Source organism: Poecilia formosa, unplaced genomic scaffold (genome assembly GCF_000485575.1).
Source record: "Poecilia formosa unplaced genomic scaffold, Poecilia_formosa-5.1.2 Scaffold129, whole genome shotgun sequence".
Taxonomy (NCBI): Eukaryota; Metazoa; Chordata; class Actinopteri; order Cyprinodontiformes; family Poeciliidae; genus Poecilia; species Poecilia formosa.
The window spans coordinates 615,972-635,486 of NW_006800068.1; the positions used below are offsets into that span (position 1 = coordinate 615,972).

Sequence of the window (19,515 nt, forward strand, 5' to 3'; positions counted from 1 at the left end):
TGCATTTGTTCTCAAAAAGGTAAGACGGAAGACTCGTAACATTTACCAACTAAAACTTAAGGCGGTAGCTGTTACAGTTAGCGATGTGCTAATGGCTAATGAACGTACTTTAAAACAGCTTTAAAATGCCATCATATGTTCTTGGTTTCAACTGGCTAAAAAAAGGAAACTGTAATTTTATTGAGCTGTTTAGTGCAACTCCTCTCAGTCTCTCAGCACACAGATGGTTATGGCTCCGTTCATGAATTATTAATGACTTTTCAGAGCACTAAAGCTCATTATGGGAAGATTGTCACTTTTTTTTTTTTTTTGCAGTTTTTTTATACATTTTTCCAACATTTACTTACAGCACATAAAAAAACATTTAACAGTGGGAGCTTTTTTTAAATCAATGTTGTGTTATGGCTTTGCAGCTTGAAAAGATTATTCTGAAGTTTCTCATTTCTAAAATGAATACAGCTGAAGATGGAGTGTGACGTTTTGCAGACGGTGTCGTTGTGAAGGGGTTTGCTTTGTCGCATTATCGAAATCAGATCCGAGTCATCTCTATTAAATGTTTCCCTGGCCCCCATTTTCTGACAATGAGCTCGATAGTATGCAAAAATTATACATTAATTACTAAAAAAGAGCCTGATGAGGTGGGTTTACAGCAGCTGTCTATCACAGCATTTTTTTATTACGTTTCCAAAGCCCACACCAGCTTTACTGTGTTGCGCATGTCCTTGAGGATGATTCAGAAGTTGGAGGTGGTGGAGAGGCGTTTTATCCCTGCATTGCATTCTGGGGTTTGCTTCTTTAAGCCTATAATCACTCATCAAACTAATTTACTATGTGAGAAATTGGATTAAATCTAATAACAAAACTCCCAGCCAGAAATTCATGCTGAGCAGTTTATTAGTGTTGAAAGAGTCTGATTAGTCAACGGGAAAAAAACATGAATTTTACGTGTTTTCCTAAATCAACAGCAAAGAAAAGGGGAGGAAAAAGACTGTTTTTATAGCGTTACATCTGAATTGGTAACATATGCTCACACTAGGCCAGGAGGGGATTCAGGTGGTGAGACAACCTCAAGTTCAGATCAGTTCAAAATGAAAAACTTAAAAATAAATCTAAATTTTGTTATCCGATTTAATAACTAAAAATTTCCTCATGACAGGTTAAGGCTTCTGTGGCACCACAGCAAAACATGACATGTGCAGTCTTCCTTATTTCTGCATTTAAGGGTTCGGTCAATCAGCACCGAGGGAAATGAATGGTGCTCCTGGATTAGCTACTTTGCAAATGCCTTTCGAATATTTTACATTTGCTCTGCGAAGAAATCTGTGAATTTCTCTGAATAATTTTCCAGTAAAAAAAAAAAAATAAATCTGCTATTACTGAACCGTGTGTGGGTAAATGTCTGCTGTCTCTAAGCAGAAATGTTTCTCTATTGTGTAAACAGTCAACAAACCCTAACCTAACATATATCCACATACATCTGAGGGAAGCTCATGAACTGTCAGAAAAGTATGCTGAAAATATTTTAGCAAAAAAATGAAGTCATAAATCTTAAAATCTCAGGTAGTACCAAAATGCTCAATTTGCTTGTGTTCCAAAAAATGCCGTTACATTTTAGGGTTAATTGTGCTCGTTTCCCCACACATATCCGAAATAGTTTCACAGCCAAGAACAAGTACAAAGCACAATCCTTAGAGGACTAAACAGAAAGCATCAAAACGGCAACTGGGAGAAGTTTAAATTAAAAGTCACAAAGCAGCGTCCCACAGATGGAGCGTGAGGAAATAAGCTCTTCCGCTCCCTCCAGCCCACAACGCTGTTCCACTTTGTTTGCATGATTAACAAGGGAGATCAATAAGCACCGGCCCTTTACGGGACTGAGTGTAACATTGCAACCCTACCTTTGTGCCCTTCCAATCCCACAGCTAATTATGTGATATGATCAATACATGTCAGTAATGGGATATTGGTGCTTCTTGTGGCAGTTCAGTGGCAAAAAGCCCAGGGGAAAAAAAAAATGTAGTGCTACAGTCCCTAATAAACACAGCTATTCTTAGGAGGCACCAGGCAATGACGAGCGCGTTATCTGCTTCCGTTTGGAGAAGAGATAGAAAAAAATATGAAACTGTTTATCTTTCCCTGTGTTTGTGAGTATGGAGAAGAAGAAGAAGAAGAAAAAGAAGAGGGAGTTATGATTTGGATGCTGTGCCTCTCCCCCAGCCCAGATCGTTATCTGCTCCCAGTCAGCAGGAAACAGCCACAAGCAGTCTGCCACAACAACAACACCACCACAAACGAGACCAGCAAAGTCCCCATATCACAGGGTAAATGTTGTTCAAGACGGCGGTCAATAAAAGCAGAAAGGCAGCCAAGGCCAGGCAGAAATGGACTGCTGTAAAAAGAAATAAAAAATCACATACTTCAAACCGTTTTGATTTCCTATGATTGAGAAGAACAAGAGGAGGAAGATCCAGCCATCTGTCTCGCTCTGACAGGGGGAAGCACTGTGGCCTCTCCTCTCCCGTTTCTCCGCGGAGTGACGGTGCCCAGCGAAGCGTGGCTGGCACCAGAAGCATTCAGGCGCCATTCCGCTGCAAGCCCATGCAAATGAACCCCCTCAACAACCACTATGCAGATGGAGCCACTTTATAAATCAAACGGTGTCCATAAGGTTCGGTGATCCTCGAAGCTGGCTGCATGTCACCATGGAGGGTCGGTTTCCCCTCTAACTGGCATGTTCCCCACAGGTTCATAAGGTAACGGAATACATTTTTGATTTGATGAGCTAAATAACTGAAGAGTATTGGAAAACAAGAAATGGTACCAAATCTGAAAAGTTTGGTGTGTGTATTAGCCCCTTTTAACGTGATACCCATAAATAAACTATTATGCAACTAGTTGCCTTCAAAAGACATCTAATAAGTAGACGAGAGTCCACCTGTGTGGAGGTTAATCTCTATACGAATACAGATGTTCTGTCAGATAGTCCACAAATTCCACAAGTCTGACCTTTATGGAAGAAAGGTAAGAAAAAAAGCCAGAAGGACAAGTCTTATTTGTACCAAGGTATATTATATATTGCCATTTTAGACTTGATTCATTTTGTGTTTACAGTGAACCCTCACCAAGGTCCAGTATTCATTGAGTCGATGAAAACTGGAAGCGTTTGAAAGCACGTGCAGCTTGGGAAGCTAAAATAGAGAGGTGCAAAGCTTCTTGACATAAACCATTTATTTTTCTTGGTGCTGATTGGCTGTGCCTCTAAAAGCAGAGATATGGAAGATTGTAGATATTAGCTTAAAATGCAAGTTAATGCATTTTAAGGTATTGTTGGGGTCTTAACTATTAAAAAAGGCAATTATGCACACTTTTAGAGGTAGTCTAAATATTTGCAGGTTTTAGCTACACTAGGATGGTTGTGGTCCCTAAACCGGACGGACACCAGAGAGCCACTGGTTGTTATTCCAATAAAATACACTGAAGTTTGAGGTTTAGCTTTAATCTGCCTCAACATGACATCACTTGAATTATCCCTCTCAATCAAAGGATTAAGTCAGCTTGGAGTTCCCCGTATAAAACACATAAGCTCTCACATCTCAGACAATAAGCCGTCCCCGAGGAACGCAAACAGAAGAAAGATGGACATTAATGTACCACAAGCTTTAGGTGGAGCAGAGTGTTTAAATGCAATTGATGAAATATGTGGCTCTGGTTTTTCAGAACAGACTGGCTGACTCATGCACAGTCTGTCCAGTGTGCGGGGGGAAAAAAAGCAGCGGATCGCATTTTTACAATGTGCATCACGATGCAGTAACACCATGACCGCTGTTAAACAGATAAAATGAGTAAGAAATAAGGAGGATATGTTCAAGTTAAGGTAAAAAAAAAATAGAGAAAAAGTAAGAAAATATGAATCACTGACCAAACGTTAAGCAAATTCTCTTTACAGATGTTTGAGCCTCGTTAGCAGTAAAACACAGTTTTATGTTCCCAGATACCACCATCAAGGTTTCTTCACTCCTTTAATTCTTCCAGTCAGCTTTCTACTCTTTGGACTTTTAGCCATTATTTCATTGGTGTGTGGAGAACTGAGTATGATCTCAAAGTCTGGCAGGATTATTTTCTGCTCACTGGGGGGATAAAGAGGTCCTTATGTTTAATTAGAGCTGAAAAATATACTCAACTGTAAATCCTTTTGATTTTACAAAACAACTTCAAATAGTTACTAGAAAGTGGTAGATTGTTCCAACACAGAGTTCAATCCCTGCAGGAAGCTGGACTTCCTTATAATAATAATAATAATAATAATAATAATAATAATAATAACCCTGTTCAGTTTTGTTCAACACATTGAAGTTTGACTAAAAGAAAGCTTGAAAATGCAAGGTAACATATCGGACCTAATTTGCATTTTTTAGGAAAATTAAGCACCAAATTTCCAGGGTTAGACCAGTGCACAATCACTGTCATGGATAGGTTTGCAGAATATTAACAACAACATGGAGCCGATTTACCAGCTCTCCCAGCTTTCCTTTGACAAAATGATTTCATTTTCTGGCGCATTAGTTATCATCCGACATAAATTGAGTTTTATAATTAAAATATTGTCCAATTTTGGCAGCTAATAGAATTTAAAGATTACAGCACTGAAATATTTCGATCCAATAATTCAAACTTTACTTCCATCTTTCACAAAGCTGCAAAACTGTAGGTGTGAGAATCCATTTGCACGTCGTACACACTGACAACAGCTACTTAGCCGTTTTACCATTTGAGACTCAACTAATGCTGTTCTGCATTCTTCCTGCAGAATGGGAACTTTTACAGCTTCGCATTGATTTATTCTTATCAGAGCCTATGGTATACCACCAGATGCTATCTTAGTAATGAAAGTGATAAAGAAAAGAGACGCAACACTCCCTGCTCCACAAACATCTTAATCTAAAGAGAAATATTTTTCTCTTGCAGCTCAGAGTGCATCGCATGGCACATAAAAAAAATATATTACACAGACGGTTAATGAGAAGCAAGAGGTAATTTTGTTTGTACGTCTAATAAAAGCATATCATTATGGAGAGCTGTTGATGTGTTAGCACCATGTTAAACAGAGTTGTCTTGTATTGTAGCAAAATCTCACACTCCAAATGTTTTGAGAACATTAACCTTTAATTTGTGTCCATCTTTCAGTGGCGATTTTTATATAAAATAATAATAAATCAATATCTATACCAGTGAAACAAAAGCTTATACTTTACCTTATAAAATACACAAATGCCAATTACATCATGCTAATTATTAAGCACGGTAGAGGGTGAGTGATGTTTTGGTCTGTTTTTTCTTCAGCGCTCCAAATGATGGACTGAATGACATTATGAAATCTTTAAACTACCAAAACGTTTTAAATGAATCCTGACACACAAAGCGCAGCTGCAGCGTAGCGTCACATATACAGATGTACACTTTTCAGCAAGTCCCTCCAGGCATCCCTTTAGATTTATTAACACTATTCAAATGTCTGATTTGTACGCCTGACGCGCAGATTAACTTTAAGAGGATGAGTCTCATCTGGATTAAATAAAATTGCACCAACTTAAAAAGAAGCAGTTGGACGCAGGCATGTAAAGCCCTCCTCTGTTTAGTGCTTTCCTCTTGTTTCTACGTTACAATGTGTGGTTTTTCGGTCATGTGGACGCAGAAGCTCATTTATATCAAAGCCACATCCTGACAATAGGCGGTCGTCCTAAATAAGTGAAACTGAACACTGACTTCTGCAGCTTGTCAGTGGTTGACGTGGTTCTTCCCTCAAAAATGACATGCTATATGTTTAATGGTTGCAGAAATAATCAGCGCATTTTACAACCATTGTCCTATATCAGATTTACGTTCCTGGCATTACATCCTATCACCGTATAAAGGCGACTCTGACTTGTAGCAGAGCATTAAAGTAGCGACATTATAGAGATAATAAAATGCACGTCTCATTATCTGACCAATTTAAAAGGAGGATCTTAAAGGTGTGCCTTTATGCACATGACATCACACTTCAGGTGCTGCAGGCATCACTGCATGACTTGTTATCCATAAACTATTATCATGTCTCAGAAAACATCGATGTGTGCTCTCCGTTTCATTTTCTTCATATATATATTGAGATTAATGTAAAGCTTTAAGCGTGAAGCCCTGATCTTCTTTGGCCAGAATTCCTGGTTAAATACAAAAGACAATTTATTCCATGATATTAAAAAAAGCAGATCAGAAACATGGTCAAAGGCTTGCAGAAAATGTTGCTTTTGTGCTATTTGTTTTGTAATTTTACTGTTTCGTCAGCTGGATTTTCCTTTGCAAAAGGGAAAAAGTTAAGAGAGTGTTAAAGAGAGCTGCAGCACAGAGCTCAAACATGTGGTTAAAGCCCTTCAGCCACGTACGTCAATGATTTATGGCTGAATAATAAATTCCTGTAGCTTCTGTTGGTGTCAAGCTGAGGCTCATCTTACAATCTAAATCACAAACTCTGATATTAAGAAACTAAAAGCTTGATTATTTTTAACACCAAACCTAAATTTGTTTGCCGTTTCATAATTGGAACAGCGAAAAAGCAAATTTTATCTCCTGAAGAAATGGAAAGTGTCACTGAAGCCGCAAGAAACAGCAACAGAAACTCTCTTTCAAAGATTCCTGTGACCTTAAGAGCAGGATCACTTCATAAAAAGGTTAGACAGCCCTGAGCTGGGACTCATTCCCTTATTGTCAATCCCATTAGCTTTCAGCTGCACTACCCCAGCTGTTCAAACCAGTGTGGATCTCTAATGAGCTCCATTAACAGTATTACCTGCTTCCGGTGAGCACTGGGGTCACGGGTCAACAGCAGACCCAACGCTGAGATTAAATTACCCCTAGGGGAGGCTGGGGGCGGCTGGGCAATTTAACCACTGCCATCCTCCGTTTTTCTCTAGTCGCAAACCGAAATGTGAGAACAAGCTGGATTTACTCTCCTGATATACTTTGTTCTGATCTCACTTCCGCCACAGTGTGGTGTACATCCGCCCGTAACCTCAAACAGAATCCAGACAAGACGATAAATGAGTCTTATCAAGAAAACAAGGATAAAGAGATCAGCTTCAATTATCTACACAAAAACAGTCCAATATTATGGCAGGTGAGAAAAAAAAATCCAGAAGCCACTTACACAACTTTGTGAGGGTCAAACAGCAGTGAGTTTTTGTTAGCCCAGGAAGGCAGCCATTATTTTTATTCGTCATCAAGCAAACAGCAAATAACCTACATCTGGGAACACATAACTTACATCCATTTTAATAGTTTGAACACAAAATATACTTTAACACAGATTCATGCAAAAGTAGAAACTGTCATAGATGTTCTGCAGAAGCTAATATCTACAGCCTTACTTATTTCCTGCCATTGGTAGCCAACGAGCGGCTGCTTAGCCAGACAATCTGCCTTGGTAGCAAACCTGCAGCAGGTTGTTTATTCTGCAGACGCACAATGCGATTGTTATATCTTGTTGCGAAGTTGTGTTTCAGATGTGAATCAAAAGCTGTAGATTTTTATCTTCTAATGCAGAGAGCCATGACTGTAGAGAACAGATTGGGATAACTGTGGTCGTTTACATCCTACACGACTAACTGACAGCTCACAGGAGCAAGTTGGAGAATGTGGTCTGAAAAGGCTGAGTTTTTATCGATGGGCTCTGGGTTATTTTTTTAATTTTCTAAAATTTGATTTACTGCCTTAAAAAAATAATAAAAAAACCAAATCCTATTTGCTATAATGATAAGAATTTCCTTTGAAAAGCCTGGTTTGCCAGGCGAGCGTGTAATGGTCGATTTCAAATCAGCTCTTGCTACTTGCTGTCATCAGCTAATCTGTCAGGTGGGAGCAGGACAAAAAAGAAAGAACCTGGATTGCAGTGATTGGAAGCAGCAGGCGCTGTGTGGGATCTGGAGCCCCGCGGAGAACTGGGAGGATTCAAGAGAGCTCGATTGGCTTGGCATGCAGCCACAACACAGGTACTGGAACATTTCTCACTCACGCATACAATTCCAAACGTAACAAGCACACTGAAAACAAAAGCATGGTACTACATGCATATCTGCTTCAGTCATCCCAAAGGCATTCACAGTAACCTCGCTGACAGGATCGGGGAAGAAAAAAAATATATATCAAAGAATGAGAGGGGGAAAAAAAACAATACAGCAAAACACGCACACACAAAAAAACAGCTACAGAGAGCAAAGCCCTCGTCTCCCAGACACAGCTTGAGGCGCTGCACTATCGGCTCATACAATTTGAGCTGCTGAGAGTCTGCAAACACCAGGGCTCATTAGGTTTCTGTTTACAACCTTGAGGTGAAGATGAATAAACGATGAGAGCACAATGAAGGATTCATTGGGCTAGATAGATGAGGGTCAGCTAAACTCCTGTCTGAACAGATAAAAACATAAAAACATCTTAATCTCCTCCCACTCCCTGCACACATTTGATAAGTAACTCTGCAGTCCTTCAGAATATAGATTTTAACATAATTAATTGGACCTCTCGTAATGCTTGTTGTTGTGCTTCTTCTGCCTGATGCGCAGGTTTTGCACGGGGAACCAGATCGTGTTTGTGTACCAGCTCCGTCGTTTTCTGTTGCGTTTTTAACAAACCACAGATAGAAAGTGGGGTTTTTTGGAATTAAGCATTTTAGCCAACTATCGACACCTGTCAGCATTATTAATGTAGATGACCAACAAGAAATGGGAAAAGTTAAGGAAATTGTTTCAGTTTGTTAATGTTTGATTTCTGTGCATGTCCATAAGAGTGAATCCATTCCAAAGATAAGAAGTCTTTGCAGAAATACAGGTACACTGTGCTTTTAAACGTCTCAACTGGGAGGCGGTTTGCCGACATCGTCCCTCTCTACATGTTAAAAATCGCCACTTAATTCATCTTTTTTCTTTAAACATTTGTTTGCATATTCCCCAAACTCAAATCAACTATAGAAAGCTACAAGCCTGACGAAACTTTTCACAGAAGAAGCTATAGGCAAGACAGATGTCCCCTCTGCTTCACATCCTTCTCATTTGGTTAAGCCACTCAGGTTGTGTGCTTCTAAGTATCAGAACACACACACACACACACACACTCTGACCTTTTCCTTATCATAAATCACAAACTACCGTTCTCCTGCCAGGGTTTTGTTTAACCCAATTTGTCACTAAGGACACCTCTTCCACCCTCGCTGCAGATTTTCTCAGAAGGACCGGGAGGGCAATTAGTGGGTGGATCAAAGGATGCCATCCAGAGCTCTCCTTCGCCTTGTAATCATGGACGTCCACAGCTTCTGGAGCTGATAAGTGAGGGCTACAGTTTGCCTCAGAGCACGGGCAGAAAAGTGCCACTTTTCCAACCTACAGCCCTGGATTCAGAGTGAATTCTCATCTGAAGTCGCAAAAGATGCGAGACGTTCAATTAGTCTTTTGAATCCTTTACGTTTCAATCGCATAAATCAAAGTATCAAACTGTTAAAGTTCTTGAACATTCATTATGCTAAACCGAGTGACCGGAAATACAAATTTTGGTTTTCTTTTTATTATGCACAGGGGGGAGCGGGTGAACCCTGGTGCAACGCAGACAGACTCATGTGACACATATTCACACATTGCTGTGACAGAAGCAGGTCAGCGAAGGTGTGCTGAGAATATTTGACAAATGCGCCGTCAAACACCCGCCGCTCTCGAATGATGGCCGTTTCGACTCCCTCTGTAGCATAAGAACGGGAATAATCGCAACTATTTTCTCCAAGCTGGCAATTTTTATTCAGAATTCCAGCCAACCCTCACAAAGATGACTCAACATTCAGCAGACCTACTGGCACTCACGTCAGATTGGGGAGTGAATGAAAGCAGAATGAAACATTTTCCACAGAGCACTTTTCACTCTACTGCTGCGGTCGTGTTGACTTCCTGAGGAACCAAATGCTTCCTCATATTGATGTTGGAAGCATAAACAAGATTAAGTGAATGGGAAGCTCTAGACAAACGGAGGCACGTCAATGTAATCATAAAACCACGTCGGCTCATGTGTAATCTTAGTCTAATTATATATCAGGATGCCTGCTCATCCCAAATTCTCCTTTGCAGGGACATGTTTGCCTATTGTGGCATAAGGTCACTCTATGGGTCACAGAATCATCCATGAAAAGCTTCACATCTTCATACAGACATCTTTCATGCATATGGCACATATACGGTATAAAAAAAAGTTTTAATTTGCAGAATTTTCTGATGTTCACTCAATAAAAAGACAATGTTTTCCAACTAAAAAGAATTTAAATGAATTAGAATTAAAAAGAATTGTCCTGTGTAGAAATAGAGATTAAGAGTATAGTGTCTTGCCTTCCCATGCATGAAGTTGTTGCAAAACCTAAGAGCTCCTTCAGTGACAGATTGCTGCATCTGAGGTGCAGAAAGTAGCTTCATCCCATATCCCCCCCGACCCCCCATCAGCATATACACTTTATAACCCTCACAACTCCCAATAAACTCAAACTCAATAAGTGTTTATATCAGTGCAATCTTTTTTTTTATGTCTAGTAATCTGTTGCTGCTATCAGTGCACAGATATTGTAACATTGTAATTTTGAAATAAGCAGTATTGTTTCTTCTATGTTGTAAGATTGCACATATTGCACAAATTCTTACTGTTATTTTTTCTGTTTACTTGCAACTTTCTGTTGCTACACCTAAATGTTCCCACAGTTGGACAAAAAAAAAGATACTTATATTCCTTACTAGTAAAATTTACTGCTTAAATAGGCAAATTATAAAGCAACATTTTGACATTGTATTCAGGGAAAGCTTTTATCTCAGTAAAACTATGCTACAGTTCCTCAGATTTAAACAAAATGGAAGTAAAGTAAAAAGAAAAAAAAACACTTCTGCATTGGTATACTAATATATGAGTAAGAATAGAAGCTGTTATATTTATTTTCTTTATATAAAATGCTAAGCGGCCTTAAAATGCTTGCAAAATAGTATATCCTGTTTCTATTCCTCATAACAGCCTAAATAGGGTGGCAAAGCTGCAACAACTTCCACATCTCAGTGTAAATGATTAAACAAATAAAATCTGAAACTTCCTCTTTTTAAGCAACATATCTTTTCCCACTTGCACAACTGGCTTGGTTGATAAAGTTGAGTTAACATCTTTCGAAGCAGATGAGAAGATGCTGAAGTCGCAGCAAAACTGCAAGATCATTTTGCTGACGAGGCAACATTTCTGGCAGACAGGTGAATGGCGATGAAGCGCTCAGACCTCGGCAGGAGATTTGCATGATTGCGTTTGTGATAAAACCGCCGTTGCAAACACAAAGCACGGCCCACACCTACAGAGTTGATCTATTGTTTCTTTCATCCAGAACAAAACTGAACTTAATTGTGCTAATTTACGTTTTGTTGCTTGCACGCTGCATTTTTTGCAGACCGCAGTTCTGCAACAACCGAGATGTGGGCTTGCTCTGACAGGAAGCCCTCCAAATCAAATGACAGAACACCTCAGTGGATGTCTGACCAGGTGAGAATCAAAACCTGATAGGATATCAGCAAAAAGCTTATTTATTTTAAGCATTTATTGCTATTCAGCTTGATAATTACAGCTTAAAGCTAATGAAAAAAAGCCAATATTATGGAAGAACAATAAAACATATAGACAATACAGAAATGTTGTGCTATGGACACACATTGCTTACTCACAAACTCCAAGTGGTTTGCATACACAAACCCAGAGAGGTATGTCAAATCCTTAAAAGACTATTCCTAAAGAAGCTAGGTGGTTGCACCGTGCTGTGTCCCAAAAACACTGATGAACAGCTTAGAGGAAGGAAAAACTGGGGGTGAAAAAGCTCCAAAGCTCCAATTATCATTGTTGCTTGTACGTCTTTTTTTTATTTTATTTTTTTTTTGTACCAGACTTTTTACTTCCACTAAAACTTTATGACAGGGAGATTGATGCTGCACTCTGAACAGCCAGCTTCCTTATTAATGGCCTTTCATGAATGGTGTCACTCACAGCCTGATGGACGACTGCCAACTCAGAATTCAATCAAATAATCGTGAATACCAGAACATGGCCACGATCTAACATTTGTGTTAAGGTTATTGCTAGATCACCTGCAATAATCAGCAAATGTAACTAAATTAAAGGCTTGAAACATATCACTATGTGTGTAAGAAATGAGTTTCACTTTTATCAACTTTCAGGTGATATTCTAATTTACGTAGATTTACCAGTACATACAGCAGTGCGATGTGTGTGTGTGTGTGTGTGTGTGTGTGCAATCAAGAACAGAGTTTGGGGCGTAAACCAAAACCCCTCATCATCTCTTTGAAGTTTGTTTTGCACAGACTTACCTGTGACATCTGGGGCCTGAAATTGATCTCCTTCAGATCCACCGATCCGGGGGAGAGGTTATGCAACATCTGGCACAGGAGCACCCCGTCCCGCAGCGCCTGTGCCAAGTCGAACACGACCGCCGAGGGCCACACGACCCGGTGGTTCGGGGGCAGGACCTTGCAGTCTATCAACCACCGCCCGCATTGTCTCCACTCCTCCATCTCTGCTCCGGAGACTCTCCTGGCAAAACTGACCGAGCCCTGGAACTGCTTCACAGCCGGCGGAGAGCTGCGTTTCTCGGCGCACGGGCAGGCACTCTGGTCGGCTTCCTTTGCGCTCTGGGTGTCTTTGATCATTCACTGTTACTTCTGTAACGACGTGATGTCACAACTTTAGGTTAACAGCAGTAAGACGCTGAGCTCGTATCACTGCATGTCAGCTCTCCTGTGGTCCCAGCATGAAGGCTAAAGAGACAAAAAATCAGGAGAATTTTCTCCTCTTCATTCTCAAAGCCAAAAAAAAAAGTTTATTTCAGAAAATCCAGTTCCCAAACAAAAAATAATCCCAACAGCAGAGAATGTGTGCGGTGTGAAGTCTCGTTTAATACTGAACAAAGCCCGGTGTCACTTACCGCATTTGCATTTTGCGTTTCGTCACAGCTAAGCGTGCAGGGGGGGAAAAAAACATGCCAACTTTCAGTATTTTTTTTTAAGCACAAAAATAAAATTACGCAGAGAAGTGAAGACAGAGAGAACAGCAGCTCAGTCCACAGCCTACACGTCGCTCACAAGGAGCGGAAACATGTCCAGCGGGAACAAAAAACAGAGGAGCTCGTGTTTACATTCTCCTCCGTTAAACGTCACGTTTCTGATACTTTGTATCGAACCTAAGCGCACGCGCCAAAACACCGTGGTACAGATTTACAGCCCCTGTTCTCTTCCGCTCCCTTTCCTCACGCGCTTCTCTCCCTCTCACTGGTTTCTTTTGGCAACGAGATGTTTCTGCGGTCCCAACTGCAACCCACTGCTCACATTTGACCCGTTGTGCCCCGTTTCAGATTCGTTCCAGACCCGGGAGATGAAATGAGCTCACAGCTTCCCGGTGGTTATCTCCTGCGAACTTACAACACGAACAGTGTGTCCCGACTTTCCCAAAGTGGATCCATACTCCATACAACAAAAAAAAACAAACAAAAAAAAAACAGAGAGAGACATGGGAGTTTCAGTGTTTTGGAAGTAGGAAAGTGAGAGTTGTCTATCGCCCCCTGATGGATAATGTGCAAACTGCAGGCGTTCAATTAAGATTTTGTTTGCTCCTCACTGATTATAAATAAATGGAAGTGAAACATTATGTAAGTGCAAACTTAATTAACTATTTAGAAAACATTTATTTAACAGAAAAAAACATGAATGGAGAAATAGCAAAGGTATACCTGTACAACTCCTTATTTGTAAAGCTTTGGGTTTAACTTCAGCTGTTATTGCTTGGTAGGAGTCTATGCGTACGGACATCTTGTCTTTAAAAAGTTCTACCCAATCAGATCGGGAGGTCATCTCTTCTGTACAGTTAGTTAGTTAGCACTGGACTCAGTTATGTTATTCCAAAACTGCAATTTTCCTTTTATGAAGCCATTTTTTGTTGATTTGGGTGTATGCTTGTGATGTCGGAAAAATCTATCTTTATTTCCACCTTTCTAACAAACATGTAAAGGTTTTGGAAGTGTTTTTATTTTCATCCATATATCAAAAACCTCAGTTTCATAAAAAGAGAAGTCACCAGCCTCATGTTCCACCCTCATAGCACTTCCTCCCACACAGTTCTTTGACATTTTAACCAAGCGTGGATGTTTTCTTTCAAATCAAAATCTTTCATTTTTAAACACTATCAATTAGTCCAGACAGGTGATAATCTTTACATGCATGTCCTGTGATTTCCATTTTATGTTAAAAATCTCCTTGCAGTAAAAAGTGGCATCATGGGGTCAGTGTCCATGACAACCAAAGATTGGTTTGAAGGAAAAATAAATAAAAAGCAATAACCTTACAGAATCATGCACAACCTTCAACCACTACTTTCCTAAAGCACCTTTTGATTCAATTTTAGCATTCATTCTGCTTCGGTCGCAGTCTAGCAACGCTCCATCTCTTCTTGGTAATATCTCCCCGCTCTGTCTTGCAAACTCTCTCCGAATCCATCAGACAGTGAAGACATTACATGCCGACAGCCATCTTCATGAAACCCTAACAGATTTTCAGTTGAATTTGTTTCTGGACTCTGGCTCAGCCATGGCAAAACTTTATTTGTTCTTCTTCACTCATGTCATCCTTCTAAAATGAATTTGGATTGTAGATCACGTTTGGACTCACAATCATTATGAAAAATAAAATCCCTCTTTATCTTCAGGTTTCCAGCAGGCATTTATTTCACAGCCCTGGATACATGGAAAGCAGAGGAGACTGTTGTCACATGCAGAACAAAACTAGTCATTGTTGGAAATTCCTGCAATTCCTTTAACATTGCTGTCAGCCTCATGGTAGCCTGCCTGGTCATCGCCATGTTGTCCTTTCAGTAAAATTGTCAAACTGTCCAGTTTTCATAATGTTCATAGCCTCTTTCAGATCATATTTTTGCTGAAGCATGAGCACACACCGATCAGAGGCGTCACATGCACCGTATTGCGATGTTCAATTAATAACAAACAGAAGAATATGATGCAGACAGCGGACAATAAGTGCTGCACGACAAACTTGTATTAAAAACGGATGAATAGAGAATCATGTTGTTCCAAAATTACTGTTATTGTTTGTATCCAAAAAACAATAAAATAAATTGTGCTTATACTACAGCCGAATAAAAAAACATAAGTAGCACTGGAGACAATGCATTGCATATGCCAGGCCTGTAGGAGGCGATGTTTCATTCTTGGGTGAACAGACTTATATAGTTTATATGTGGGAAAAGTGTTCTGTCAGTAATTAACTTTTATTAATCAAAGCAAAAATCGCATATGAGGCACCCCAAACTTCCATCTTTGGGTCCTTCTTCTTTAATATCTACATGATCCCGTCAGCTCTCATTATAACTACTAAAAAGAATAGACCATATGCAGATGATACACAGCTCTACATTACAATGTGACCAGGTGACCATGAACCATTGTTCATGGTCACCTGGTCACCATGAACAATTGCACAGACCATTGATCTGGTCTGTGCATCTGAGCAGATGCACAGACCAGATCAATGCCTTGATGTGCCACAACTTTCTTCAGCAGAACAGAAACAAAACCAAAGTAATTATTTTTGGGCCTAAAGAGGAAAAATTAAGAGTCAACACACACAAAAATGCGAGTTTATATTTTAACTCTGCCAGAAGGTCTAATAATATTCTGTTTAAATTAAAATTCCCTCTTTTTTATAATATTGGTCTTTTTTTTTTGCTGTTATTTAGAAACTGCTTTGTGAAATTCTTAATCTGAACTGTGTATTTGATAGCAGACGACTGATCACTCAGTCAGATATTTCAAGCTGATGAAAGCCAATTTCTACCTCGGGCTAAATCTGAGATAAATCCACCCAATCTTCCATCAGCGTTGTTTTTAAACACAGCGAGTAAACAGATATTACAGCACAGAGTGCAGCATGAAATGTTTAAAAGAGCTAGATTATTTTACTTTTTTTTTTTTTTTACCCCTGTAGCGTTAGTGGAGCCAAAACAAGAAGAGTTATTGGATTTTAGTCCAGGAGGCGATTGAATGCCAGTGCTGCTGGTATTTAAAACTTACACCTGCTGCCTCTAAAGTGTTCCAAATATCAGCTCATGCAAGCTTAAGTTTCCCCACTTTGGTTTTCATCTGGCAGGTCAATATGTTGTTCATGTCTGCCATACTTTACGGGGGAAAAAAAGAGAGAAAAATCTATGCCCTCTTCTTTATTCTCTCTAAAATCTATTACAGCCGATGCCTGCTGTGATTCAGCAGAGTCGACAGCTTTTTGCTGTTGCTTTCCTTTCCAAATATTTCACTCCTGCTCCGATCGTGTAGGTTGGAGGTTTTTTTTTTTTTTCCATTTCTGCCGAAATGTCATTTTTGTAAATCAAACAGTCACAACTGGTCAATTAAACACTTAATTGCCACTAACATCAGTATGCCACCTGTTCATGGTTAAATGGCTTTTGTCATGTCTCATTACACTCTCTGCTCACTCATCGCTGCGCCTCCCCAGCTCCAGGATTCCCACTGGGACGGAACATTTTTAGCCAATTTATCTTCCGGCTCAAAACAAAGCTGGCTTTTCTCCACACACATGACCAAGCATATCTGTTTTAGATGATTCATGTGCCTTGATTTTTTTTATTTTTTATTTTTTTACATTTGGTTAACCACAAATATTCATCTGTTTTGATAGTTTATGTGATTGAGCAACACAAACTTTGGGCTATGGGAGTAAAAAGCAGATCCTGCCTGTAAACAGCCATCACCATCTATGAGCTACATGTAATTTCTATTTGGTATCCATACAGTATTTTTGAAGTTGACTTGAATTTCATCATTTTTTCCTTTCACTTCCTACTTAAGCTCTTCTTTGTGTTGGTCTGGTGGATACAATTTTATGAAGATACGTCCGTCTAACTTGACAAAATGTGAAGTCGAGGAGGCATGAAAACTTGCTAGGAGCTAAATGTGAAATGAAAGCTTTGGAAAATGTCCTTCTTTGTGGTTTCCCTGATGTTACAACCTTTTAGCGAAGGCTTCCCTGAACTTCCAACAGCCCTGACATTTAACAGGCCCTGATATCAGCACAGAAAATGACTGTTAATGAGAGCCGAGGCTGTGTTTTAATGCACCTCATTATATCACAGCAAGACATTTAACTCTGCGAGCTTCAATATGCAGTGCTATTCTCATGAAGACGAGGGAGTTGCATAAAAGGATGGCCTTTGCACAGTGAAATCTGTGATGTATAAATACTCTTTGAGTGTGGCCACGGAGCCGTGAGATCACTTAACCTTTAAGGGCTTTTTCTCATCCTGTGAGCCTAAAACGTGGCTTTTAAGCCTTCGTGCAGCCGGTTTGTTCACTGCGAGCTGTGTTGCTATGCTGACAGGGAATCAGTGTCAGGGAAGAGACAGAGAATCAACTTGCAGCTATTTCCAAGGAATTTTGTGGCTTTCAGCACCACCAGACTGTGGTTCTAAAGCAATTATGGCAATATGCTGCTCTCAACAGTTTCTATTAAAAGTAAACAATCTAAATCTTCTCAAGACAGACGCACCAAGGCCAAATTATGTCAGGAAAATACAAGGGGGGGTACCCATTTAAGGCTTGTTTGGTTTCATCCATGCTCCAGGGCTGCATGATTAGGAGTTTTATTACACTGTCACTGGAGGAAGTGGTCCGGAGTGAGTGATGGACCTGAGCAAGTGGCATGCAGTGAAGGACTAAAGGAGTCATAAACGGAAAGAAGCAAAGGACAGACACAAAGAATCAAAGAATGAAGTAAAAAAAAAAAAATCAACATAAATTAATACTTAATTAAACAAATGAATGAATGCATAAAACAAATAATGCACAGCATAAACAAGCCAACAAACAAATAGCAATAAAATTCAAGTATAAATATAAAATAAGTAATGAATGAAGATGGAATAAACTACAACAGATTAAAAAAAACCCTAAACAAATAAATAATTTTAATTACAAAGTAAAAAAAAATATTTTTTGGAATAAACTACTACAATAAATAAATAAATAAATAAATAAATAAATGTACTCATGCCTGGCAAAGAGATGAGGTGTGATAAACAGTGCCTATCTGCTCCAGATTCAGCCCGGAGCTGCAGGTTCAGTGTCATTGTTTGTTTCCTTAGCAGCTTCCTGGACTGAGCATGCTCTGTGCATTTGAAACAAGTCTTTAAAAATCTACCAGTTCAGCAAAACCTCTCCAACCATAAGTAATGGCTTTAGAACAGATTAATAAGCACCATAAAGCCTCAAACAAATTGAGCATATTGAGCAGAAGAGGCTCCGGCTTCCAGAGAACAGTATCAGCTAATTTTCAATTAAGATGCCACATTAGTATGAACCGAGCTCCAAACAGAAGTGTGTTCACCTGGATTTCGCTCCGCGGCTCTCGATCCAGAGCAGCATTGACAGAAAGCCCACAGTAACTGTGTTTTCATTTGCTTCCCGCTGGTTTCGGATGGGGTGTTAAAAGAAAAGCAGACACCAGTTAATCAAAGCGGTGAATCCTGTGCACCATATGCGGAGTTGCAGCGGGGCCAGCAATGGGAGAAGTGACCTGTTGTCATTAGAGGTGTGGAACCGATGGATCGTGACCTGAGGCCGGTGTGCGCTGCAGGATGGCATTTTCCATACGGCATGACGGGAATGCGGGTCACAGAGTGAACCGTCCTGCAGCATGCACTCGGATGGACAACAGGCTTTCCCCCCATAAAACTAAAGTTTCATTTAACAGTTGTCTCAATCATTTAAAGCTAGTTGTAATGTTTTATGTAATCAAAAATGTAAGAAATGCACTGGAAACGTAGTCACACAACCAAACTTCTGCTTATTTCAAATCTGACAAAGTGAAGCAACCTCTAAGCTGATCCGTGATAGCCCCCTGCTGGCAGACTCCTGAACTGCTCAGTCTTCTCTCAGCCAGCGCCTCACGACCACATTTCCTCTCTAAAAACTCCCCAACTGCAGATATGGAGCGCTTCAAAGTGCGCGATCCAGTGGAGCAGAAACTGGTGGCAGGACCAGCTGTTAGGCCTGGACTGTGCCAGTTTGAGCCGAGCAGTTGGCAGGCCTGTTGGAAGCACGGCTAATGTGTAATTCAGTGCAGCTTTTTGTCACAGTCTAACCAGTCACAGACGGTGGAAAAAGATGGTGTTATTAGATTCTGCAGGCATCAGCTGCCTGTTGTTAGGTTCATGTAGAACAGATCTGAAATCCAGTCAATGGAACTTGGTAAATTACTGAAAATGTCATTTATTTCAGTATTTCAATTCAAAAAGGGAAACTCCTGTGTTAAGACAGATTTTGAAGTCAAACCCTGTTTTCATATTCTGGGAAACAACCTACTGAATTGAACTCACTCAGAGATCAACGTCTGGGTTAGA

General features: G+C 39.9%; 1 protein-coding gene across 12 annotated transcripts in view; it reads right to left on the reverse strand.

Moving 5' to 3' along the window:
* Positions 1–13,612, reverse strand: part of vav2 (vav 2 guanine nucleotide exchange factor) — a 189,734-nt gene extending 176,122 nt beyond the window's left edge. For 5 of the 12 annotated variants that reach the window (XM_016676164.1, XM_016676165.1, XM_016676168.1 and 2 more), the window contains exon 1: positions 12,408–13,612. In XM_016676164.1, coding sequence (XP_016531650.1) covers positions 12,408–12,746 — 339 coding nt within the window. In that variant the 5' untranslated portion in view covers positions 12,747–13,612. The remainder of the gene's footprint in view (positions 1–12,407) is intronic. The other 7 variants (XM_016676169.1, XM_016676167.1, XM_016676166.1 and 4 more) reach the window with 3 other exon arrangements.
* Positions 13,613–19,515: the final 5,903 nt, after the last annotated feature.